Source organism: Gracilinanus agilis, chromosome 2 (assembly GCF_016433145.1).
Source record: "Gracilinanus agilis isolate LMUSP501 chromosome 2, AgileGrace, whole genome shotgun sequence".
Taxonomy (NCBI): Eukaryota; Metazoa; Chordata; class Mammalia; order Didelphimorphia; family Didelphidae; genus Gracilinanus; species Gracilinanus agilis.
The window spans coordinates 91,055,940-91,082,258 of NC_058131.1; the positions used below are offsets into that span (position 1 = coordinate 91,055,940).

At 37.2% G+C, this 26,319-nt stretch overlaps 1 protein-coding gene across 1 annotated transcript in view; it reads left to right on the plus strand.

The window, feature by feature from the left end:
* The window catches only part of PLEKHH2 (pleckstrin homology, MyTH4 and FERM domain containing H2), a 123,967-nt gene that overhangs the window by 12,917 nt on the left and 84,731 nt on the right, over positions 1-26,319 (plus strand). Inside the window, exon 2 of the mRNA XM_044663281.1 lies at positions 1,534-1,668. Coding sequence (XP_044519216.1) covers positions 1,546-1,668 — 123 coding nt within the window. The 5' untranslated portion in view covers positions 1,534-1,545. The remainder of the gene's footprint in view (positions 1-1,533; positions 1,669-26,319) is intronic.

Below are 26,319 nucleotides of genomic sequence, written 5' to 3' on the forward strand. Positions count from 1 at the left end.
AGTGATTAACCCAGGTTCAAACAGGTAGTAAGTGTCTGAGATTGAATTTGAACTCAAGTCTTGACTCCAAGCCCAACACTCTATTGACTGAACCACCTACCTAGCTGCCTCATCTTTAAGGATCTCAAAACCATTCGGTGAGATGCAGTTGTTTAGGCTCAAGTTTTCCCCTTCATATGGAACCTCCCAGAATTTGAACTGTGCTAAGTAGAGCAGTTACTCCCTCGCAAACATTCACTCTGGATTTTGATAAGCTTCATGATTCCGAATTTAATATTTATGAAGTTTTTAAAATTTTTACTCTAATATAGCTGGGCAGTGTTAGGATAAGTGCTCAATAATTGCACCAGTCATACATATTTGAATATACTTGTTTAGGTTTAGAGCTTGAAAGAAATTAGGCTATGCCTCAGTAAGTTAGGAGTATAGGCAATTAAACATTTTCATTTAAACCCAGATCATGCCTCTCAGCACAAGCACAGCCCTGCTTTGTGTTATTGATGCTCATTGAAACCAGATCTGTTTTACTGAAGATATTAGAGGGACTAATTAAAGTTAGATAGTAAAAATGATAGGCTGATTTTTAAAAACCAATTGGAAAGACTAAACTGGGGAGATGTGGGGAGGGCAGGGTGGCAGTTAGGAGACATAGTGGATAAAGAGCCAGACTTGGAGACTGGAAGTCCTGGGTTCAAATCTGGCTTCAGACATTTTCCAGTTGTGTGACCCTGGGCAAGTCACTTAATTCCCATTGCCTAGCCCTTACTACTGTTCTGCCTTAGAATCAAGACAGAAGAGAGAGGTTTATTTTTTTTTTAAACCCTTAACTTCTGTATATTGGCTCCTAGGTGGAAGAGTGATGAGGGTGGGCAATAGGGGTCAAGTGACTTGCCCAGAGTCACACAGCTGGGAAGTATCTGAGGCCAGATTTGAACCTAGGACCTCCCATCTCTAGGACTGGCTCTCAATCCCCTGAGCTACCTAGCTACCCCCTAGGGAGAGGTTTAAAGCAAAGCAAAAGACTAAACTAAAATAATATCTAGCATTTAAATATGTTTTTATACTTTCCAAAGCATTTTCAAATATGTTTTTGACAATCCTATGATGTCAATAAATAGGACATTCTTTCCATTTTCTAGATTGGGAAACTTAGACGCAGTGATATGAAATGATTTGGCCAAGATCACCTAATGAGTGGTAGAGTTAAGACTGGAATTAGTGTCTTTTTCATTCATTTCTATTTGAAAACAGTTGTAAAATATTTCATCTTTTAAAAGGGTAATGTTTTAGTTTATCAAATGCTCACTATCTCATTACATAATGGGTGGAATATATATATATATACATATATATTTACACATACATATGTATATATATCTCTTAAGTCCATCTGCTAAAACAATACTTTCACTTATTGAATGTCAGTTGTTTGCTCAGGGAATAAAGTTTCTATAATCACTGGATATTGACACAAATTTTCCTTAGTCCTAAAAGGTGTTTTATTTATCTATCTGAATTCTTCTCCCTTTCTAGGAAAGAATAAAGATGGCAGAGCTTTTGGAGGCAGAAGGAACTGAAGATTGGAAGGAAAGATGCATAGCCCTGGAATCACAGCTCATGAAATTTAGACTCCAGGCAAGCAAGATCAGAGAGCTTTTAGCAGAAAAGGTAAGTTTTTCCACACTACTTTTAAATATCTATTTCGCTATGGAACTGAAATAATTTTTCTCTTTTAAATCCAAATTAAATTGATAAAAGCTCAAATCTGACCACACCAATCCCCCTATTCACTAAACTCCTTTAAACTCACTAAACTCAGTGATTCCTTCCTTCCTTCAACCTTTAGTTGAATATAAATTGCTCTGTTTGGCATTTAAAACTCTCCACAGCTTTGCCCCCTCCCACTATGCCAACCTGATTGCTTATCACTCTCCTTGAGCTCTATAATACAGCCATATTGGCTTTCTTGTCTTTCCTCACATGTAGCCATCTTTTGGCCTTTTCACAAGCTGACTCTGATGTATGAAATGTGTTCTTTCATGCATGCCTCTTGCTTCCTGAATTATGACTCATTCAGCTCAGGAACCTCCTTCTATAGGAAGTTTTTCCTGGTTCTACTTGGTACTTGGTACCAGTTCTCCTGGTAGTACTTCTTCCCAGCACTTCCTTGTTCCCCATTACCTCTTATCTCCTTGGTATGTATTTTGTAGCTTCATATGTACATGTTTTCCCCTGACTTTTTCCTTGGAATGTAAGCTTCATGAGGACAGGAGCTATTTTGCTTTTTTGGGGGAGAATATCTCTGTTTACTTAGCACCTACCACAGAACCTAGCACATAGCATTATTATTGTTGTTCAGTCATTTACAATCAAATCCTACTCTTTGTGACCCCATCTGGGGTTTTCTTGGCAAAGACACTAGAGTGGGTTACCATTTCTTTCTCCAGCTCATTTTACAGATGAGGAAACTGAGGCAAGATTTGCCCAAGGTCACGCACACTCAGGAAGATGAGTTTTCTGAACTCCAGTTCTGGCACTCTATTCACTGCACCATCTAGGTGCCCATAGCACATAGCAGGTGTTTAATAAATGCTTGATTGATGGTCTAGTATTCTAATTATTCTATTAGTAATTATAGTATTTTATACTAAAATTCTAATTAGTCAGGTTTAACTTTTTAAAATAATAAAATAACCAATATCTGTCAGTTCTTTAAACACTCTATGGCATGCAATTTCTTGTGTTTTAGAATATTCACACGAAAAAGATTCTTTGTAATTACAAGAAGAATATGTAAGAATTGAAAGTAGATGATGAATGATTACTTTAGTGGATGGTAAAATAGATACTTTGACTCTGGAAAGAGAAGTATTTTTCATTTGACAGGTTTTAAATTCATCAAATATTTTGGAAAATAATGTCAAAGTGGTTTTAGAATAAAGTTAACCTGACATTATTTTCCAAATCTATTGGAATGTTTTCCATCTATTTTGGAACTGATATTCAATCTTAGCATCTGTTGGGGATATATGTGTGTATGTGTTAACTCTATAGTAATTGTATCTATTACAAAAGTGGCAGCTGGACGGTATAGTGAATAGAGTGCCGAGTCTGGAGTCAGGAAGACTTGAGTTGAAACACTTACAGGCTATGGGCAAGTCACTTAATTCCCATTTGCCTCAGTTTCCTCAACTCTGAAATAGGGACAAAATAGTGGTACATAAAAGTTTATTCCCTTCCCTATTATTATTATCATATTAGCTAAAACCAGAGTTAGTACAATGAATAATTTTACCCAGGCATCAGGGTGTTCATTTCATAGTAGGAATTTTCTGAAAAATCAGTGTTTGAAATTCATGGAAGAATCACATTAAATCTGACATAATTACTTTATACAGGTATGGAAATTGATTAGAAGAGGTTATAGTCAGTTTTTCAATCCTCGGTACTTAATATAACATTATGAACTAATATTTATATACATAGTGCTTTGAAGTTTGCATAGAAGTTTACAATCATCTGAATTGATTCTCAAAACAACCCTGCAGTGTTGTCATGATGACTATCATAACGAGTTTTTAGAGATTTTCTTGATTTTTTGGCACTTCTAGGGCTATTGAGATGGGTCAAGCCAGATTAGGTTTATATCACAAAGAAATCTATTAAGTCCCATTTCAATTGTTACAGGCCATGAATTTGTTTCTCTGCCATTCATTTGAATCCATGACAGTGAGGTCTCTGAGGGCTAAAACAAAGGTACTCATGTTAAATGTCAGAAATGGTCTATAACTTTATGTTTTCCATTTTTGTAGCTGGAGAAACAAACATTAAATCATTTAACTCGGGGCACAGAGTAACCAGATATTGGCGACATGTTTTAAAAATATAAATCTCCAGTTACCTTACTATCTTATTGATCTTTCTATATTATTGACCTCTTTGTGATTAAAATAAACATTTCATCCTGTTCTTATTCCTTTCTCTACTCCTCCACCCCCCTCCACAGGGCTCATGTGATATCTCCCACCATGAAACCTGGATCCATGAAGCTGAAACTGTTTTCCCCATTCTCAAATGGTCCTAGATTGCTCTTTTGTTCCTATCATACCCCATTACCTAATCTACTAATCTATGTATATGTTATATATCTCCTCTTAGATTATAAACTCTTTGAGGGCAGGCAGAAACCACAAAATTTTTCATTTTGATTTACCCAGCTATTTGCACAATGTCTTGCATCTAGGAGGTATTTTACAAGTAAATATCTGTTGAATGGAAAGAAATTGGAATTTGATACTTCCATAGATCAGTCATCCTAATGAATTATTTGAATATTCCCTTCAGTAATGATGATCAGAATCTTTTCGAACCTGCCTCGGCTGGGTGGGAGTCTCTCACGTCCTCCCACTATTCTGCCACAAGCAGAGTTTGGCAGTGATGGTGAGAGTGCTGGTGAAAATACAATTGACAGAGTCTGGAAACTGATTGAAGTGGAGGGTGAGAGAGAGGGAAGAGTCAGATGTGTTGAGCCCAAGTTCCTGGATAGATAATGGTGCCATCAACAGATGTTGCCGACTTGGAAGGAGCAATAGTGAGTTTAGGAGGGGAAGATAAATTCCATTTTGGACATACTGAATTTGATGCCTTGGTTGGTGTAACATGCAGGTTGAGCTGTCCAATAGACAACTAGAGATGCAGGATTTGAGGTAAGAAAGGAGATTGGGACTGGTGGTAGAGATCTGATACCTAGCTGTGTAGGGTGATAACTGAGCCCAAAGGAGAGAATGAATTGGCAAAGAAGCAATAGAAAGATAAGAAGAGTTTTGTTTTGTTTTTTTCTCTAATCAGCCCTGTGGCTTATCTCTGTTGATGCTCCAAAAGGGAAGTCTTACCTGCTTTTTAACTTATGGCCAGATAGTTTTATGGAATGCTGAAAACTTAAGCAGCTTGTTCAGGATCACACAGCTAAGCAATGGAGGTGCCACTTGAAACCAGGTCTTCTTGTCTTGGAGACAAGGTTCTTTATGCACTATACAATGCTGGAGGGAATACAAGACAAATATTATTGAAATTAATGTAGGAAATTGTTTACTTGCTAGCTTGCTTATGTGTGACTTAGGGAAACTGTACTTTTTGGTATAATAATTAAAACTAGAGAGGCAGGATGGCATAGTGAATAGAGCTCTTGCCTAGACATCAGTCAGATCTGGCTGATACAAACTGGCTATGAGCCCCTGGGCTAGATGTTTAAAATCTCAGTGCCCCAAGTAACAGGACTGCTTCTAATCTGCTTTGGTATAGGAGATTTCTTCATTTGGGATTTGCTATACTAATGAAATCACAAGTTTAAGTTAAAAATCCAAGACCCTAGAACTACATAAGTTAACTTTTATTATTACATCAAGTAGCCAGATAGCTTGGTGTTTTGTAAGATTAAAATTTAATATCCAATATCTCCAAGTATTATACTTAACAAGATTTATTAATAATAACTTGAAGAAAAAGAAAATTAAAAAACCAGAGTAAAAAAGGGATTAAACCCAGTTGTGGGTAGCAAGAGAAGAGAGGGAGGGTGGGGTTACACACAACTATATACAAACAACGTAAGCACGCAACTTGGGGATGAAAAGGAATGGGATGCTGGGAGATGTAGTTCAAAGGTACAAAATTTCTATTTATACTATTTTAATTTAAACATAATGGGAGCAATGTTAGATAAATATTTCAGTTTCTATGACCTTATTTTTTTTGACAGATCCAAAAAATTGAAATATTTGTGTATATTTTGCATATTGGAAACCAAATAATTATGCCATGTTGCTCATGGTTTCCCAGCAAATAATTATACTTCAAAGATAAGAATATGGCTTTTTACACAATATTTTCCATTAAACCCACTCCATTCCAAAATCATGTTTTTTTCTGTAGTTGTCTTCTTTGCTTATTGACTCTTTGCTGCCCACTCATTCACTCTCTATCCATGCTCCTACTTCTTTCCAGCATCTTCCTATTTTTCTGTTTACCTACTGTCTCTGCCTTCTGTCTGAGTTGTTTTTTTTTTAACATGTGGGTACTATATACAATAATAAAATCATACATTTGGATAATGCTTTATATTTTTCAAGGCATGTGTGATCTCACTGCTTTTGAAAGTGTATGGTCCAAAGCCAGATGTTGCATTCCTGAGGCCAGCTAGGTCCTGCCTAAAACTTTTGGTTTTGAGTTAGAATCATCTGATCCAGGTCTTCTATAGTGGTTCTGTTTCCTATGGGAATAGTGCCTGGGAATCTGGACTGACTTCAGGTCATCCTCAGTCCTGAGGGTAGATTTGGGAACCTGAGTTGGTTCTAATCCCTCTAACAGGAATTTTGGAGGCTCTCACCTTTCTAGTAATATTTACTCTCAGTTTGCTTTTTCCTCCTCTCCTTTCCAGGCTATTGGTGGTGCTCCCTTGGCCCCTAATCTAATAGAGTCTTCCTCCTGTTCGCTAGATAAAAACATAGAATCTTAATCTTATCCTTGGAAACTGTGGCTACCACAGTTCTCCATCATGCTCTATTATCTTTTTTCAGCATTTTCTCTGTGCCATTCCTTTCTTTTTTTATGACCACGCATCGCAATTATGTACAGATAACTTGGAACCATTTAATTCTAAATCAATGCAGAAAAACATCTTTTTCTATTCTAGTAGTAACTGAAATATCTATGTGTTGAGTTGTGAGTTTTCAAAGATGACATTCAGATCTGCCCTACGTTTCTGGAGATTTCAGAGGTGCAAAGAGCAGACTACAGAGCATTTAAAAATAAGTTTGTTGAGTAGGAACCATCAGTACTACTAAGCATACTGAAACTTGTGAAGAAAGAGTCCTTGTTGAAGTCTTAGGCAGAAGCTACTTCTGTTAGTGGGAGAGGTCTTTACAGGAATTTAAGGAATGGTGTTGGAAATGTCCCGCACATGCTAAATGCAGGCTCCACATGGAAGCTGAGACATAAGTGAATGTTTTCCTGCTATGCTATGTATTATGCTCAGCTAATTTTTTTGAGCCAGAGGGGAAAAGGATGAATTTCTTTTTGAAGTTAAGGTGAAATGTTATTTCCTATGGATTAGACTTCTAGTGAAAAAGTAAGGTTTAAGAATATGAAGAATTTTTCCTTTTGGCACCAACATAACTCACCTAACCTGCTGCTATAAATGTGGTTGGAACAGTATTGTTTTGCTGTGCAGCTGAGAATTTCTTTATTCCTCTTGGGGGATGCTGAATTATCCTATTCAAGGACGTTCTTCTGCAAATGTGATATGTCAGAGGTTGAGATAAGGTTCCCCCGTAGAAATGAACACTCCCAAAAAAGAAAGGGTATTTTCCATTACTGGGCTGTTTTAGGTTGATTCCATATTCTATCCCGAAAGGAATTTATCCTTAAAGTGGGGGTGGGTGGGGGAGAATATTGATGAATCTGAAGGGCCACTGGAGAGATTTTCGTGTGTGTGTGTGTGTGTGTGTGTGTGTGTGTGTGTGTGTGAGAGAGAGAGAGAGAGAGAGAGAGAGACAGAGAGAGACAGAGAGAGACAGAGAGAGAGAGACAGAGAGAGAGAAAGGGAGAGAGAGGAGAGAGACTGAGAAAGAGACAGAGAGAGAGAGAGACAAAGAGAGAGAAAGGGAGAGAGAGGAGAGAGACAGAGAAAGAGACAGAGAGAGAGAGAAGGAGAGAGGCAGAGAGAGAGATGGAGCCCTTTGGTGACAGTCTGGTGAAGCCTATTGTAAAGACTCACAATTTGTAGAGGGCCAGATCTGTTCTATGCTGATTATGCTGATGGTAGGATGGCATACAGTCCAAGAATATACTGAGTTACTGAAGAAAATGAGGCCCATACTAGGTTGGTTATTAATAGATATTATTGGAGTTAATTAGGTTAATTGGGGGATTTGGAGTAAATTTACTCACAAGAAGCCAGTCATCTTGGGTAGTCGTAGGATAAAATAGTGGATACCAACCTCAGCTATTATTTAGGCCAGGTATTATACAGGAACAGACCTAATAAGGTATAGTGCTAGGGATGGTCCAAGATCACGTGCAAGTCCTCCCATGGGATAGACAGTTGGAGTTATTTTTGCTGTTTATATTTATTCAAGGTAGTTTACATTCTCTGTGGAGTCATAGTTCATGTTCCCAGGCTAAGTCTCCCAATATACACCTTTGGACTCCTTCTCAGAATGTTTTTAAATGCAAAAAATAAAATACATAGGACCAAAAAGTATGCTAATTATATTGAAATAACTAAATTTAAATAATCAATAACTTTTTTTTAGTTTACTTGCCCCAGGCTAAGAACTCCTTTTCTAGTGAAGCCTCATTTGAATATAGCAGCTGGATTCACTGTATAAATCTGTCACTGAAGTAGCTGATGCAATTCCCGGATGTCTTTCCTTGAGCTGTGTCAGGGGTAAATTCAGGGGATTGGGGGCAAGCAGTCATAGCTCAGTAGATAGTTTCGTCTTGGGTGAAGCTTATCCGTTACCCAGGAAGTCAGATTCTTACTCTTGTGGTCTTTAGGGGAAAATAAATGGTCCTGGAGGAGGGGCACCACAGTGACATGACTAGGATGGTAGACCAGAGGAAGACGTGGGAGGACAGAAGGGGAAACACAATGGTCATTTGTGGGGAAGAAGCACGAACCACCTCCACCCCATCCTGGTACTGATGCTCATGCTCATCCCATGTGTCAAAGAAGGAAGTTTGCCTCGAGTCATTTTATTCATATAAAATGCTTTTGGCTTAGCATATTTTTTTTTCTCTTTGCTCTAAGCTAGTACTAGAGAATTTTTTTTTTATAACTAACAAAACCCTTTACTTTTTAGTCTAGTCAGATCTAAAGCAGCAGTTCCTTTCAGTGATGCCTTAAAAGGATTGGTTGTGGAACGGATCCAAGTGTTACATTGAAGGGCAAACAATGGAGGTCAAAATTTACAGGAATGTTTCCTGGATTGCTTCCTTGAGGCTTATTTCAAAGTTATTTTTTTTCTATTTTGAAGTATAATGAAGGAAGCACTGTCTTTTATTCTAACCTTATTACTCTTGAGACTAATTGTCAGAAATTAATATAAATTTAAGAGCTTTCAAAAAAACAATAAAGAAGATGAGAAATAGACTCATAAAATCCTTAGCATTGAGCAAGTAAATTAAAAACTAACAAACATACATTTGTTCTGAGCAGCTTTGTAAGTTCCATAGACTGATTTTTTTTTTCACTTTAATTAATAGCTTTTAAAATAATGAGAAAGTTGTAGGAATATATATTGCTTTTGATGTCTTTATGTTTTGCAAAAACAAAATAGTTTTCTTTTGACAGAGCGTCTCTCAGATATTATATCTTGGAAAAAATGTTAATCCATATCTTAAGATCATAGAATTTAGAGCAGAAATGAACTTTAGAAATAATTTAGATCATTCCTCTGTCAACTCAAATTAAAGAGAAGACAACCAATAAAACAAAAATTATACTATAACTATAGTTGGGACAAGGAGTTGCAACTGGGGTGCCATAAAGCAGCAAGTTCTAAGGAGTTTGAAAATGGTGCTGGGCATGAGGTTATTATAGAAGATTAGAACTGAGGGGGTTATAATTCTCAGAAGGCCAGGCTGCAAGTACAGGGAGTTGGGATGTCTCATAGTTTGACTAGGTAGATTGTTTGCCAAACTACTGAAAATCCATAGAGAAATCTTGGGAATCCTGGGAAGGGAGAGTTGAATATTTACAAAATAATCACAAGCTGGCACAGGTCTGCCTCAGGGAATTCATGGGTCTGGTAATTGGGAGAAGGTCAATTTCAGTCAGCTTCTAGTCAACTGTATTCAACACTCCTAATTTTACATGTAATTAATTGAGGTAGGATTTGAATTTAGATCTCTCCAAATCCATATAAGGAAACTAAAACCCAAAGAGATTTATACTTAGTTAAACATCAGAAATGGAATCTGAACTTGTTTGTTCATTTCAAATCCACTTCTTTTTTCTGCCATTACAATTTAAGAAACATGATATCTCCATGGTCTACATACAGTAATTTCTTAGTTTCCTTATCTGTAAAATGTCCATTAAGGTCTCTTCCAAAATTAAATTCTCTGCTCCTAAGTAACAGATCTACTTGTGATTCAAAAACTGGGTGCCAGACCTCTGTGTGGCATTTCTGATCATTTGTCTCTTTTATCCCGATTAAAGACTTGTTCTAGAATTACTACTCTAGTAGTTATGATTTATTTTTAAGGTTAACATAGATAGATTAATTATATTAGAACAAGTCTTTAATCAAGGTAAGAGAGACAAATGATCAGAGATATCACACAGAGCCAACTGCTCGGGGAGGACCATGTCTTAGGAAAGATCTATTGTAATACAATTACTGGGAATTTCCACCAAACTGCAGAATTTGGGGATCCTATATATATATACATTTTTAGGAAGAACAAAGAAAAGTAAGAGTTATTATATGAGTTCATTGAAGCTTGGGAAAGAAAAGATGGCAATAGGCCCAGAGAACTGAGAAAGATGCATTTGCTTAATCTAAGAAGTTTGAGTGATTGAGGTGTGTTTGCAGGTGCTTAAAGATTAATATTATTTTTTATTAAATAAGTCTTTGGGAAAGAAGTAACACCTGCTTCTTAGTTAAATTCAACCTTTGTATTTAGGAGTGGTGAGAGTGGCTGAGAATTGATCTCTGGGTCTTCAGATTGGATTGTTTTCTTTCAAATTCAATCTTCCAGTTTCTGGGAATGAGGCAAGACCGATTCATAATCAGTTTAGTCATTTCAGTTCTTTGCTTCAACCTCCGGGGAAGTAAGGAGTGGAACTGACTAAAAAAATGATTTTTATTCATATAAAGCAAGCTATCTATGGGACAGATAGGAGACAACTGGAGAAGGCATTAGAGTTAAGAGGGGTTGGAGAAAGCTTCTTGTAGAAGGTGGGATTTTAATTAGGATTTAAAGGAAGCCAGGAAATATGTAGGAGCAGAGGAGGAAGAGTGTTCCCAGCATGGGGGACAGCCAATGAAAATACCCAGAATCCAGAGTTCTCTCAGGGGAAATCTCTGAATATAGCCTCCACATACATAGCTTGTGTATAGGTCTTCACAGAGGTGGGTAAAAGTATTCTCAACTTCTATGTAAATGTGTAAGGTAACAACAAACCTTAGGTGCAGGACTGCCTTTATTTCTCCCCCCTTCTTTCATGAAGAAAGCACATAAAGAACTCACAGCAGTCCGTCGATGGTCAATATAATTCTTCTTCTTTAATGAATCTCACCTTTCCCCCGGGGGCCCCATACAGTTCCCCTGACTCATATTACTGCCCTATGGTTTAGACTCCTTTCTGAAAGAAAACACATTTGGGGCTGCCACAGAAGTAGTCCTTGTTCAGGTCTACATGTACTGTCTGAATAACATTAATAGTGAAATGGTAATAGCAGAAGGCAAAGTTTAGATATTTTCTCTCCCCTGTCATGTTAGTCCCTTGTATTCTGCTAGTTATGGGATCGTGTTAATGCTGCTCTTCTCTCTAAGAGGCTATTACTGTTCAAGAGGGAAAAGAAGAGAATAAGCATTTATTTAGCCCCTACTGTGTGCTAGATACTATGCTAAGTGCTTTTTTGCAAATTTTATTTGATTTGATCCTTATAACATCCCTGTGAGGTAGTTGCTGTTATTATTATCTTCCTTTTACAGTTGAGAAAACTGAGGCAGAGAGAGGTTAAGTGACTTCTGTCCAGGGTCACATAACCAGTTAATGTCTGACATCAGATTTGGACTCTGGGATGTCTGACTCCAAGCCCAGTGCTCTCTCCAGTGTACTACCAGCTGCCCCTTTCTCTGACTAGCTGGATGGAGTCTATGGTCTTCTTTCTACACTGTAAAGCTATCCAGGCACTCCTCCTTTTTCAGAAATCTGGGTCTCACACGAGTAAAACCCAGTGGAATTGCTCATTGGCTATGCGAGGGGGGCGAGAGGAGGGAAGGGAAAGATCATGAATCATGTAACCATGGCAAAATTTTCTTAATTAATCAATTAAAAAAAAAAGAAATCTGAGTCTCAGAAGCTTCAAACTTGGGGTTATTATGGAAGCAACCCCAAGGCTAGTGCTGTGCAGAAACTCCCATTCTCTAAACTCTGGAGATTCGGGTGCAGAAACTCTTACTATTTGACCAATTGGCTGAGGGTAGGCACAACCACAATGAGAGGTACAGGACTAAGCCTGGAGTCTTGTGTTCGAAATGACCTCAGACAGCAGCTTCCCCTACTCCAGGGACAACAAGAATCCCATATCACAGAATAGTACCATATATTGGAAAACTCACAGGACACTTTTTGTTGTACCAAAAGACTCTGGGACTTTACAAAGTAGGTTTCCATCAATTGTAATGAATGACTATAATGGGATTTTATTGTATCACAAGAGACAACAAATGTGAGGAATTCAGAAAACGTGGAAAAACTTGTATGAAATGATGCAAAACCAAGAAAGGAGTCTGTTCTGTGACTACACAAAATATATGGCAGGGGCAGCTAGGTGGCTCAGTGGATAAAGGGTCAGGTCTGGAATCAGGAAGCCTTGGGTTTAAATCTGGCCTCAGACACTTCCTAATTGTGTGATCCTGAGCAAGTCACTTAACCCCATTGCCCAGCCCTTACTGCTCATCTGTCTTGAAACTGATTACTTAGTATTGATTCTGAGACAGAAGGTAAGGGTTATTAAGTTTATATATGCATATATACACTATAAGGCAGCTAATCTCAGAACAAATGGACTGACTAGTCTTGATCTCAAAAGAGAGGCAAAGAAATGCATTTCCTTTTTCTTAGTTAAGAAGCATAATCACATATGCTGGTAGAGGCAATTGTTGACCAGTTTTTAGTTAATTTTTTTTGTTGTTGTTATAAAAAAGATGGTAGGTTGGGCAATGACTTTGTCATGGGGAGGGAGACATCAGTAATATTTTTTTTATAAAAGAACACTGGTACTAGTTAGAAGATCTATTCTAATCCTGGCTCTGTTAGTTACTAGTTGTATGATGACCTGTTCAAGTCACCTCACCTTTGTCAGCCTCAGATTCTTCATCTGTAAAATAGATGGTCTTGAATTAAGATAATCTTCGATGTTCCACTGCTAGCTTTATTTATTCTCTTACCTTTTGCTGCAGAAGGTACAAGGAAACTTGTTCTCAAGGAACTCACAGTAGAATAAGACATAGATATAATATAGAATATATTTAAATTTGAATATTATAAACTCATAAAGAAGTATAAAGTCCTTTGAGATCAGGCAAAATTAAAGATCGAGATAAGTTAATAGATTTCACAGTATGTTTTTAACTATCATTGGGATTGCTTTTAAAAGGACTTCAGAGAAAAATTAGTTTACATAATCCAAACTCCCCAGTACCCTGAATCACTTCCTACTCTTTGGTATAGGCACGAAGGATCTGTGTTCTCAAACTACTCCTGAAGCTTGATTTCTCAACTAGATCCTGGAATTCTGCTGGAATTGTCTTCTCTGATATATCTAGTTAATAATAATAGCTAAAATTTAGATAGTTCTTATAATGTGCCAGGCACTGTGCTAAGTACTTTATAATTATTATCTCACTTGATCCTCAAACTACCTTGGGAAGCAGGTGCCATTTTACACATAAGGAAACTGAGGCAAACATAGGTTAAGTGACTTACCTAAGGCCATTCAACTAGTAAGTGTCTGAAGCTTGAATTGAACAGAGGTCTTCCTGACTCTAGGTTCAACACCTTATCCACTATGTTGTAAGCTGCCATTATAGGTTCTATTATTTTGATGTTAGTTGTTTAAGTTGTGTCTAGCTCTTCATGAATCCTTTTTGGAGGTTTTCTTGGGAAATATAATGGAGTGATTTGCCATTTCCTTCTCCAGCCTATTTTACAGATAAGAAAACTGAGGCAAACAGGGTTAAGTGATTTGTCCAGAATCAGAGAGCTAGTAAGAAGCTAGTCAGAGGCCAGATTTGAATTCAGGAAGATGAGTCTTCCTAACTCCAGACCCTGGAGTCTATCCACCATGCCACCTAGCTTCCCTCTATAGGTCCAAAAGTGTGTTTAATTCAACCAATCCCAAAATATTTTGACTTCTGGTTTCATCCAGTGGTTCAAAGCACTTCATTCCCCAAACCTAGTTTACTGCTTTGATGGACTGGATGAAAGGAGATGTCTAGGACTTATTAGCCCCTGGTTTACACCTTTGAATATGTGATTTGATTTTAAGAACTAATCAATTTTACTGAAATACAATTTTACTCAAAGAGGCATTCTCACCAGCTCAAGGAATCAGAGTGTAGAGAATCCTGTTATTGGGTTTGGGATTTGGGATACCTTTCTTATATATAAAATGTGGGATTTGGGCTAGATGTCTTCTAAGGCCCCTTCTGACATAATAATAATAATAATAATAATAATAACAATAATAACAATAATGACATTTGTATAGTACTTCAAGATTTGCAGAGTACTTTACATGTTATCTCATTTCATCCTCACTACAGCTTTGTGAAGCAAGTATTATCATTCCATTTTACAGATGAGGAAACATAGGTAAAGAAGGGGTAAGTGACTTGCACAAGTCACACCACTAGTGTCTTTGAAAAATATGTATCTTCCCCTAGTAGAATGTAAGCCTCTTGGCACAAGGGCTATTTCCCATTTTTGCCAGTGTATTCCCCAGCCTAATGCCATAGACATAATAGGTCCTTAATTAGTGCTTATTATTCAGCCACTTACTAGCTATGTGACCCTGGGCAAGTCACTTAACCCTGTTTGCCTCTCCCAAAAAAGTGCTTATTGAATTAAATTGAATTGAATCTAGAAACACAATCCAAACAACTCTGATGGAAAATTTTAAATCTTTAGGAGAGTAAGAGTTATATCCCAATTATAAAAGTCAAATAACTAGAAAAATGAGAGGAAGAATATCATTTATCTTTTAGCTTACTACTTTTTTTCTTTTTCTTTTCTTTTTTTAACCCTTACCTTCCGTCGTGGAGTCAATACTATGTATTGGCTCCAAGGCAGAAGAGTGGTAAGGGCTAGGCAATGGGAGTTAAGTGACTTGCCCAGGGTCACACAGCTGGGAAGTGTCTGAGACTAGATTTAAACCTAGGACCTCCTGTCTCTAGGCCTGGCTCTCAATCCACTGAGCTACCCAGCCGTCCCCACTTAGCTTACTTCTTATATCGTTGAGGTGGAGAATGTGACCACTCCTTGCCTTTTAAGCCACGTTTTATCAAACTCACAAAACTTGTTGGTAGCAGAGCTGGGACTAAAACCCAGGACTTCCCTAACTTCCAGGACAATGCTATTTCCACTACACTTAAATCCATGTAGTAATGAGAACCATACCTGGGTTATACTATACTTAGACTGACATTTTAAGTTTCTATAATAATTAGTTTCCTTGCTTAGTGCATGGTGCTTATGAGGACCAAGTGGAAGGTACGTGCTATGAAAAACTAATCAATTAGCTTCATTTTCTCTGTTCTATGGTTATAGCCTAAACTTTTTGCGCCAGGATCATCTAACATATGAATGTCATCCTATATCACTGGCTGAGAAAATATGGATGCATGCACATATTCCTTTCTCCCACTACAAATGATGCAAAGTATTCTACCTGCTGCCACTCTCTTTTTCTCTTCCTCTCTCTCTCCTCTCTTCCTCTCTTTTTCTCTGTCTCTTTCTTTCTCCCTCTGTTTCTCTGTCCCTCCCTTTCTTTCAATTGTATTAAGAAACAGAGAAGCCATTCTATCAAACATCAGATCAGATCAACTCCAAATCAGTATGAAATCAATGGCGGTGATGCTTGCCCTTTAGGTTTGAAGAGAACCCAAACAACATCACTAGGTGATATCTTTTGACTCACACATGATTTAAGTGAGGCAGAGGTGCACAGTGACTTGGGATGCTGTGGATGACCTGGACTTCTTTGGTATCTGACCAAGCTCTAAGAGTTCCATAGTGCCTGCTTCAGCCTCCTTCATGGGCAATGGAACAAACTGGTCTCATCCACCTCTTCTTCCAGGGAAGTGAAGCAGACATTCCCCTCACCCACCAATGGGTTTGAGGCTTCTTGGTTGCCCTCAGACTGGTTTAGCCTGTCTGCCATGGTGGTTTACCAGAGTGTAGCCACTGTATATGCTACAGCCTCTTGGAGCCTGGCTGGCAAGTTGACACCAAAGGAAGAATCGAATCGATAGATGTTTATTAAGCATCTGCTATGCTCCAGGTAGTGTGCTAAGCTTAACTGTCAAAGTGATCTTCCTAAAGTCTGACCATGGTCACTTCCTCCTCAATTCCAATGGCTCCTTACTACCTCTAGGTGCAAATGCAAGATCCTCTATTTTCTATTCAAAGTCTTTTATAATCCATCCTCCCTCTACCTTTCCAGGCTTCTTGCATCTAATAATAGCCCCACTCTAACTCCTATATATGCCTCCTGGCTTCCTTACTGTTCCTCAAACAAGACCATCTTATTTCCCAACTCCAGGCATTTTCCTTGGCCATCCCTCATCCCTGGAATGCTTTCCCTCTTCTAGCTGACTCTTGGCTTCCTGGCTTCCTCTAAGTACCAGATAGAACTCCACCTTCTACAAAAATCCTTTCTTGATCCTCTCCTAAATTCTAGGACCTCTCCCCTGGTATTCCCAATATCTCATTTATATAATTTCTTTGTCCATTGTTGTTGGTATGTTGTTTTCCCCATTAAATGGTGTCCTCCTTGAGAGCAGGAACTATCTTTTATTTTTCCTTGTGTCCCCAATACTTTGTCTAATGCCTGGTATATAGTAGATGACTAATAAATGTTTGTCAATTGATAGAGGGCAAGTAAAAAACATGGGAAGTCGGTGTGCTGTAGTAGAAGGAGTTCTGGATTTAGAACCCAAGGTCCCCAGTTCAAATCCCAATTTTGCCTGCTTGACCTTAGCCAAAGCTTTCAGCTTCCTCATTTATGAAAATGAAGAGGCTGGACTAGATAATATCTATGGCCCCTTCCTACTCTAAACCTATAATTCTAAGAAAGAAAATACCTGGGTGGAGAAAAGATAAATCTCCATTTAGCCACCCAAGTAGATTCAGTCGATGGTGAAAATGCAATATTTTGTGGCCTTGTGGTCTGTCCAAGTGGAATATTAGAGTCTGTTTTCTTTTAAAATCTGTTTTAGGAAGAAAGACTAACCTGAAACACAATACTAACTGCTTGTTTTTTCTTTGAAAGATTTCTCCTGCAAAACACTGATGCAGGGACATTTGCCAAGACTATTCCAGGCCAACCAGCATCTGTTTTAGTAGTAGATGTTCTAGTGGCTTTAGAAATAAAAAGCCTAACATAAAATGAAGGATTAGCTCCTGTGTTCCAAACTTGGAACAGTGAATATTTCTTTATGGTATAATTCAGACCAACAATATTAATAACAATTTAATAACTTGATTTTTTAAAAGAAAACATGAATCCAAATGAGCAAAATGAACATGAGAAATCAATGAAAGAAAATAAAGAAAATTATCAGATATTATTGTGCCAAATTTTGTAATAATAGCTAGCATTTATATGATCCTTTAAGGTTTGCAAAGCACTTTAAAAATATCTCATTTTTTTCTTCACAACAACTCTTCAAAGGAGATACTATTATTATCTCTATTTTACAGATGAGGAAGCTGAGGCAGAGGGATTAAATGACTTACCCAGCATCACATAACTAGTAATTGTCTGAGGTCAGATTCGTAGATGGGAACCAAAGCAAAAAAAAAGGAGGAATAGCTTCCAGAATATAAAATACCAGTGTTAACAAAAGAGGAAATAGAAATGCTAATTAAAGTTCAGAAAGAAAAATTCAGTAAGCCCTAAGTAATCTCAAGTGGAAGAAAAATATGCCACATCCCTGAAGAAATACAAATTAATTATATTATGTATATCCCTATCTAGTCTCTCTCTGATTCTGTCTGTTTTCTTTCTTCTCTCTGTCTTTTTCCTTCTCTTTTTCTGCTGTTGTCTCCCTTCCCTCCCTCCTGTTTCTTTCTCTCCCTTTTGCTCAACTGTCTTCAAAAAGAGAGAAGGCATTCTATTAAACATCAAATCAAAATTAATATCCAATCAAAAGACACTTATTAAGCACCTATAATGTACCAGGCACTGTGCTGGGCATAAACATGGTCTTAATTGCCAAACTAGGAAGGGAAAAGTAGAGAAAAAAACAATAAACTTGTACCATTAATGAGCATAGATGCCAGGATTCTACAAGAAAGACCATCTCATTCAAGTCCCTCATTTTACAGATAAGGAAACTTATTAAGGCCTTGGGAGATTAAGGGAATTACCCAATATCACATAGGAAATCAGAGTCAGAGATAGGATTAAAAAAAAAACAAAACCTTTACTTTCTGTCTTAGTATCAATTCTAAGACACAAGGGCAAGGTCTAGGCAAATGGGTTTAAGTGATTTGCCCAGGGTCACAAAGGTAGGATGTGTCTGAGACCAAATTTGAACCCAGGTCCTCCTGACTCCAGGCCTGGCTCTCTATTTGTTCTGCTAACTAACTGCCTTGAGAGAGAGCATTTTAACCCACATCTTCTGATTCTAGAGTCATCTTTCTTTTCCCTTCCCATGTTCCTTCTCAAAAATATTACATAAAATGCTAGAAGAATATCCAGAAATTACTTATCATGGCAAAATTATTGCCAAAAAAATGGATTTACATCAGGAGTATAAAGAACAAAAGACATGAACTGGATGATAGTAGTCGATTCAGCTCTGGTTGAATAGCTATTCCCAGAGATTACCAATTTATGTTTCAATGTCAGTTTAGGAGATCTGTGGGGGGGCACCTTCAGAAGCCTGAGTTCTTTAATGATTTATCAATAAATTGTTGAAATTCCTAGGTGGCACACTTATTGAATTTGCAGAGGGCACAGACCTGGAGAGATTTAGGGTAGGTATGGGTATAGTTTGAATTCTGAAATGGTGAAGTAGCTAGAGCCAAAGAATTATTATCTGATCTTGGTCTGCTTGGCTGGAAGTCTCTATTGGAATGCCTTCATCTTGGAGATGCCAGATTGGCCTTGCTAATTATCTTTTTATCGAATTAACTAATTAATTAACTAACTAATTAACATTTTTATCAATGACTTGAATAAGGCATTGATGACATGCTTAGCCGATTTGCCATGGATGCAAAGCCAAAAGGGATGGCTGTAACTTAAGAAGACAGAATCAGGATCTAAAAAAAAAATCCCCAGGAAAATATTCTAAATTAAAAAAAAATTAAAATTAAAAAAAAAAAACATCCCCAAAGGAGACAACTAGGTGGTGTACCACATAGAGCATTGGGCTGGGAGAAATCCAGTTTCAGGCACTTATTTGCTGTAGTCAATAGAGGCTGGAATCAGGAAGATCCAAATTCTGATCTAGCCTCAAATACTGACCAACTGTGTGATACTAGACAAGCCACTTTACTTCTGTTTGTCTCAGTTTCCTCTCCTGAAAAATGAGGATAATAATTGCATCTGCTTCCCAAGGTTTAATATTTGTAAAGCTTTTGGCATAGTGCATGGCACAGAGTAGGAATTATGTAAATGTTAGTTATTCTTATTATTTCTTGGGCAGTTAGGTGGCATAGTAGAGTGCCAGACCTGGAGTCGGGGAAACCTGAGTTAGATATCTAGCCTCAGACTGTTACTAACTGTATGACTCTGGGCAAGTCACTTCACTCTGTTTCCATCTGGTAATTGAGCTGGAGAAGGAAATGGCAAACTACTCTAGTGTTTCTGCCAGGAAAAGCCCAAATGGGGGTGGGAAGAGTTGGACCTGTCTGAAAAATGACTGGACAACAAAAATTATTATTTGTTATTAACATAAAGTTGGAAAAAATCTAACAAGATGAAATCTAAAAGGAATAATTATACATGCTAGCTCTTGGCTTCCAAGTTTTATTTAGATATCAGCTTGTCTAAAAAAGATTGGAGGGTGAAAATTATGGGCCTGGATTGTAATGTCAATATGAGAGCTTAATAAATGCTTTTTCATTCATTCATTCAATGTGACTCAACAGTATGATAGGGTACCAATCATCATAACATTTATATAGTGCTTAATATGTGCCAATCACTGTGCTAAGTGCTTTACAATTGTTATCTTATTTAGTCCTTAGTCCTTATTTAATCAAATACTCCTGTGTTTGTTTTGTGGCATTATTTTAATATTGGTTGGAGGGGATTCTCATGGCGATCTTGAGCTTCTCTTCTTTATTCTGCCATCTTGGCTCTGCCCCCAGAACTCCTCATTTAATTAAATGCTTAATTTAATTAATAATACCATAGCCCTGGAAAGTAGGTGCTATTATTATCTCCATTTTACAGTTAAGGAAGCTGATCAAGCTGACATTAAATGATTTGTCCAGGGATAGGCTCAATGAAGGCCAGACTCTATTTGAGATGTGACGTCTAGAGTTCAAATATGACTTCAGACATTTTCTAGCTGTGTGACCCTGGGCAAGTCACTTAACCACAATTGCCTAGTCCTTACTGCTCTTCTGCCTTACTTATACTATTATAGAATTAATTATACTTATACTCATTATTAACAATTACAGAATTATATATAGAGACTATAATTATAAGTATAGAATTATGGAATGAATACTTAGTATTAATTCTAAGACAGAAGGTAAGGGTTTTAAAAAATAAAAATACTAATCTGTCTAATCACACAATTAGCATGTGACTGAGGCCAAATTAGAACTCAGATCTTCCTGATTCCAAGCCCAGTGCTCTAATGACTACCACCTAGCTGCCTCATCATAATAATATTATTAATATAATAATAATGACTATAGTGCTTTAAGGTTTGCAAAACCCTAAGAAGTAGATACGATTTTTTCTTCATTTTACAGGGCTTAACATTGGGTCTTAGAAGAACTGAGGTAGTTTACCCTGGAGAGGAAAAATGATTTTCTAGCATTTGAAGGCTGCAATGTGAAAGATAGATTTTCTTGTTTCTAGAGAGTAAAACTAGGAGGAGAGGGTCGTCTCAAGAAGTTGCAATTCCCCCTCAATGGAGGTCTTTTTTTAAAATTTTATTTAATTAATTGATTTAGAATGTTTTTCCATGGTTACAGGATATATGTTCTTTCCCTCCCCTCTTCTCACTCCCCTCCAGTACCCAGCAAGCAGTTCTACTGGGTTTTACATGTGTCTCAATGGAGATCTTAAAGCAAAGGCTGGATGATTACAGATTGGCTGCTTTATAGTAGGGGATTCATTGATTAGATTGCCATGGAGAGTCCTACTAGCTCTAATACCAGGAAGAGAGATGGGCCAGAAAGTGAAACATCCTTACAAATGTCTGGGCTTTTTAATGAGGAGGGAATATTTGACAGAGTTTTATTCTATAATATGCGTATATTAAGTTTAAATGACCTACTATAAAAAGTTAATTACATTGTATTTTTTAAATGATCAATTCTTTCCCACTTTTCCTATTCCCTACTGGGAGGGAGGGAGGAAGAAAGGAAGGAAAGAAGAAAGGAAAGAAGGAAAGAGGGAAGTGGGGGGTTAGGGGAAAGTCCTAATAATAAATTTGCATAGATAAGCAAAATAAATCTCCATATTGAACTGGTCTAATTTTTAGGATCTTCTCTTCCACTCCCCCCCTTCCTTTTGTTCTCTGGAACTCAAAGTGAAAGTAATGACTTTTTATGTGGTTACTGCTAAATGCTGAAAGTTTAGATTTCCCATTAACTACGAGTTAGAGCTTCATCAACCCTTTGCGCAACTTCAGACAATTTGGACATTTCTCAAGTGTATTCCAAAACTCTTAAGTGAACTTTGTAGGCTAATATGAGAGGAATTCTTGTAATCATATCTCTTTTTGTTGGAACAAAAAGCTTATATTAAAAAAAATTAACTAGGGCTTCCATTCCTGGACCTTTAGACCTATTCATTGTGTGGGATTTCAGTTAATTAGGTTTCTGTGAGACAAGAAACATTTAGTCTTGTGTCATTTCTCTGGCTGTACTTTGGGGAAAATATTTTCAGATGGACCATTTTGATTAGTGGTCGATGACTTCAAACTCTTCTCTTTTCTTTTCTTCTCCAAATTTTATATGATTATCTTTTCTTTCTTTGTCAACATTTAATATTATTCCCATCAGTTTATTTGTTGGTAAGAGGACAATAACTTACTGATTCCTAGAATCATGAGATCAAAAAGTTGGTTGATGTCTAAGAAGTTGCCTTAGGGAATAAGCCCTTTGATACAGGCCCCAAGAAAATAATGTTGCTTAAACAAACGAGTGGTAGTCAGGATAGCAAGGTTACTACTAATGGGACTGAACATCCTTCAAATTCCTAAACCCAATACCTACAGGAATCATGATTTTTTTTCTACAAGATACCCTTTGCCTCCCAATGGTCAACCAACTGTCTCTTGAAGAGTTTAGATAATATATAATTACTTAAAGCCCCCAGGGAGCAAGCAGAGTGAAGCAAAACCTTTTTTCATATGACTACCTTTCTGATATTTTAAGAATAAAATGTTTGATTCATTGCTCAGTAAAATATTTGTTAATCTACATGAACAAACACACGAGTGCAAAAGCACTTACTAAGTGCCTTCTGCAGGCTTGTTCTGTTCTCAGTGCTAGGAAAAACAAAGGTAATCCTGCCCTCAATGAAATTACTTTCAAATGGAAGATATAAAACACATTGGAGAGAAGTGGTTATGCAGGAGACCTTTGTTCTAAAAAGCTACAGAGGTAGTGACTGGGGTCAGAGGAGTATATATTGGTCTTCCATCCAGGTTCTGTGGCAGAGTATATTTGATCATGGTTCATGGTTTCAGAACTGGAGGGGATGTGGAGGAAATGAGTAAATGAGGTGCAGAAAGTCAGTTTGTGAAGCTATGGTAGAGATTGCAGGGAGTTGGAGAGTGAAGTGAATTATAGCCGATGATTTCCTAGTCCAGCATGAATAGACAGTTTTCAGATGAAGAAATCAAAACTATCAATAATCACACAAAAAAGTGTTCTAAATCCCTCTTGATTAGAGAAATGCAAATCAAAACAACTCTTAAGGTACCACCTCACACCTAGCAGATTGGCTAACATGACAGTAAAGGATAATAATAAATGTTGGAGGGGATGTAGCCAAATTGGGACACTAATACCCTGCTGATGGAGTTGTGAATTGAGCCAACCATTCTGGAAGACAATTTGGAATTATGCCCAAAGGGCTTTAAAAGACTCTCTGCCTTTGATACAGCAATACCACTGCTGGGTTTGTACCTCAAAGAGTTAATAAAAAAGAGTTGTACAAAAATATTCACAGCCGGGCTCTTTGTGGTGGTGAAAAATTGGAAAATGAGGGGATGTTCCTCGATTGGGGAATGGCTGAACAAATTGTGATATCTGGGTGATGGAATACTATTTTGCTATAAGGAATGATAAACTGGAGGATTTCTATATGTACTGGAAAGACCTCCATGAACTGATGCAGAGTGAAATGAGCAGAACCAGTAGAACATTGTACACAGAAAGTGAAACATTGTGGAATGATCAAATGTAATCGACTTTGCTACTAATAGCAAAGTAATGATCCAGGACAATTCTAAGGGACTTATGAGAAAGAATACAACCCACATAGAGGGAAAGAATTGTGGGAGTAGAAATGCAGAAGAAAAGCATATGATTTATCACTTGTTTATATGGGTATATGATTTGGGGTTTTGGTTTTAAAAGATTACTCTATTACAAAAATGAATAATATGGAAATAGATATCAAGTGATAACACATGTATAACCCAGTACAATTGTTTGTCACCTTGGGGAGTAGGGAGGGAAGAAAGGAGGGAGACAACATGAATCATGTAACCAAGGGAAAATATTTAAAAATAAATAAAATCAAATAAAAATAAAGTATATGTCAATGTTCTGAAAATGTTTACATTTGTTCCTTAAATGTGAGACTTACTAAAAAAAAATTTAAAAATTAAATCATAGTCCAGGAAGATAGCCATATCTTTCAAAATCAGAGTGATATGTTTGAGCTTGCATCTGCTTTCCAGAGCAGTCAGATGTACAAGGTTAGTGTTTTGGAGGCCACCAGCCCTTAGGGACAGAAGTAGGAGTGTGCCAGAACCAACTTGTACAAGCTAACAAGAGCTGATTGTTAAATTTTCAATGTGAGCATTTATAGCTTGCCACAGAGTAGGACTTGATTTGTTTTAGTGATTCTCTAGATTTAATGAAGTGATGGAGAAAATGTTAATAATGAAGATTAAATTTAAAAGCATGTCCTTTTTGGAGAGTCTATTGTTAGGTGTACTAGTTAATTTTTGTAAGAGAATAATTATATAAAACAAAAACCTCAAAATAAAAACCAATTAAAATGGAAAATTGTATGCTTTGATCTATACTCTGACTTCAATGGTTCTCTCTCTGGATGTGGATGGCATTTTTTTTAACATTTATTAATATTCATTTTTAACATGGTTACATGATTCATGCTCCACCTTTCCCCTTCAACCCCCCCTCCTGCTGGATGGCATTTTTTGTCATAAGTTCTTTAGAACTGTCCAGAATCATTGTATTACTGAGAGTTAAGTCTATCACAGTTGACCATTCCAAAATATTGCTGTTTCTAAATACAATATTCTCCTGTTCCGCTTATTTTACTCTGCATCAGTTCATGTAGATCTTTCGAGCTTTTTCTGAAAGCATCCTGTTCCTCATTTCTTATAGCAGGATAGTATTCCATCACCATCATATGCCACAATTTGTTCTATCATCCCTCAATTGATGTGCATCCCTTTAATTTCTAATTCTTTGCTACCACAAGGAGGGTTGTTATATATATTTTTGTACAAATATGTCCTTTCCTCCTTTTTTGATTTCTTTGGAATACAGACCTAGTAGTGGTATTATTAGATCAAAGGGATTGTACTGTTTTATAGTTTTGGGGGCATAGTTTCAAAATGCTTTCCAGAATGGCTGGATCAGTTCACAGCTCCACCAACAATTCATTAGTGTCCTGATTTTGCCACACTCTATTCAACATTTGTCACTTTCCTTTACTGTCATATTAGCTAATCTGATAGGTATGTGGTAGTACCTAAATTGTTTTAATTGACATTTCTCTAATTGAGAGTGATTTATAACATTTTTATATGGTTATTGAAAGCTTTGATTTCTTCATCTGACAACTGTTAGTTCATATCCTTTGACCATTCTGTCCAGTAGCAGATGGAAATAGAGACTCTTATGCTCTGTTTCTTGGATTCAGCTCTAGAAACTCTTCTCAAAACCACGTGGAGGTGATTGTAGTCAGCCATCCTCAGGGGTCCCAAAGTTGGAGAATGGCTTGTACTCTTGTAAATTTGACTTAGTTCTCTATTTTGAGTATTATTATTATGATTATTTTTAAACCCCTACCTCTGTCTCAGTATCAATTATAAGACAAAAGAGTGCAAGAACTACATAGTCAGGGTTAAGTGACTTGCCAAGAGTCAAAACAGCTAGGAAGTATCTGAGGTCAAATTTGAACTCAGGACCTCCTTTTTCCAGGAATGGCACTCTGTTCACTCTGCTACTTAGTTGCCCTGGAGTTTGAGTATTATTGTTCGAAAAGTTTCCCCCCCTCCCCCATGAATCACCATTTGCTGTCTGGATGATTTGTATATTTTTCATTTGGTAGAATTCAATTTGACAAACAATAAGTAACATAGCTCACTAAAAAGGCCATATGGTAACCGTTGCTGGGATCATGTAGGACAAGTAAGCCCACAGCAATGATGAGGTTTAGAAAAAGGGGATAGTGAGGTTTCAGATTGAGTGGAAGGATTAGAAGAAATATCCTGCTAGGAAGAATCTTGAAGCATATCCTCCTTGCTATGCTTCTCATAAAACACTTCATCTCATGGTTCATTTTCACTAGCTCTCCCCCATGCCTAGAATTCCTTCTCTCCCAAGATAAACCTCTTGACTTCCCTGAAGCCCCAGATAAAAACCCACCTTTTACAAGCAGTCTTCCCCAACACCTTTTAATGCTAATGTCCTTCCTTGATTATCTCCAATTTATCCTGTCATTAATGTATTAATTATGTTAATTAATATGTACAGAATTGTTTGCATGTTGTCTTTCCCATTAGACTGTGAGCTCCTTGAGGGCAGGAACTATCTTTTACCCCCTTTTTTTTTGTAGCTTGATCACTTAGCACCATACCTGGCACCTAGCAGGTGCACAATACATATTTATTGCC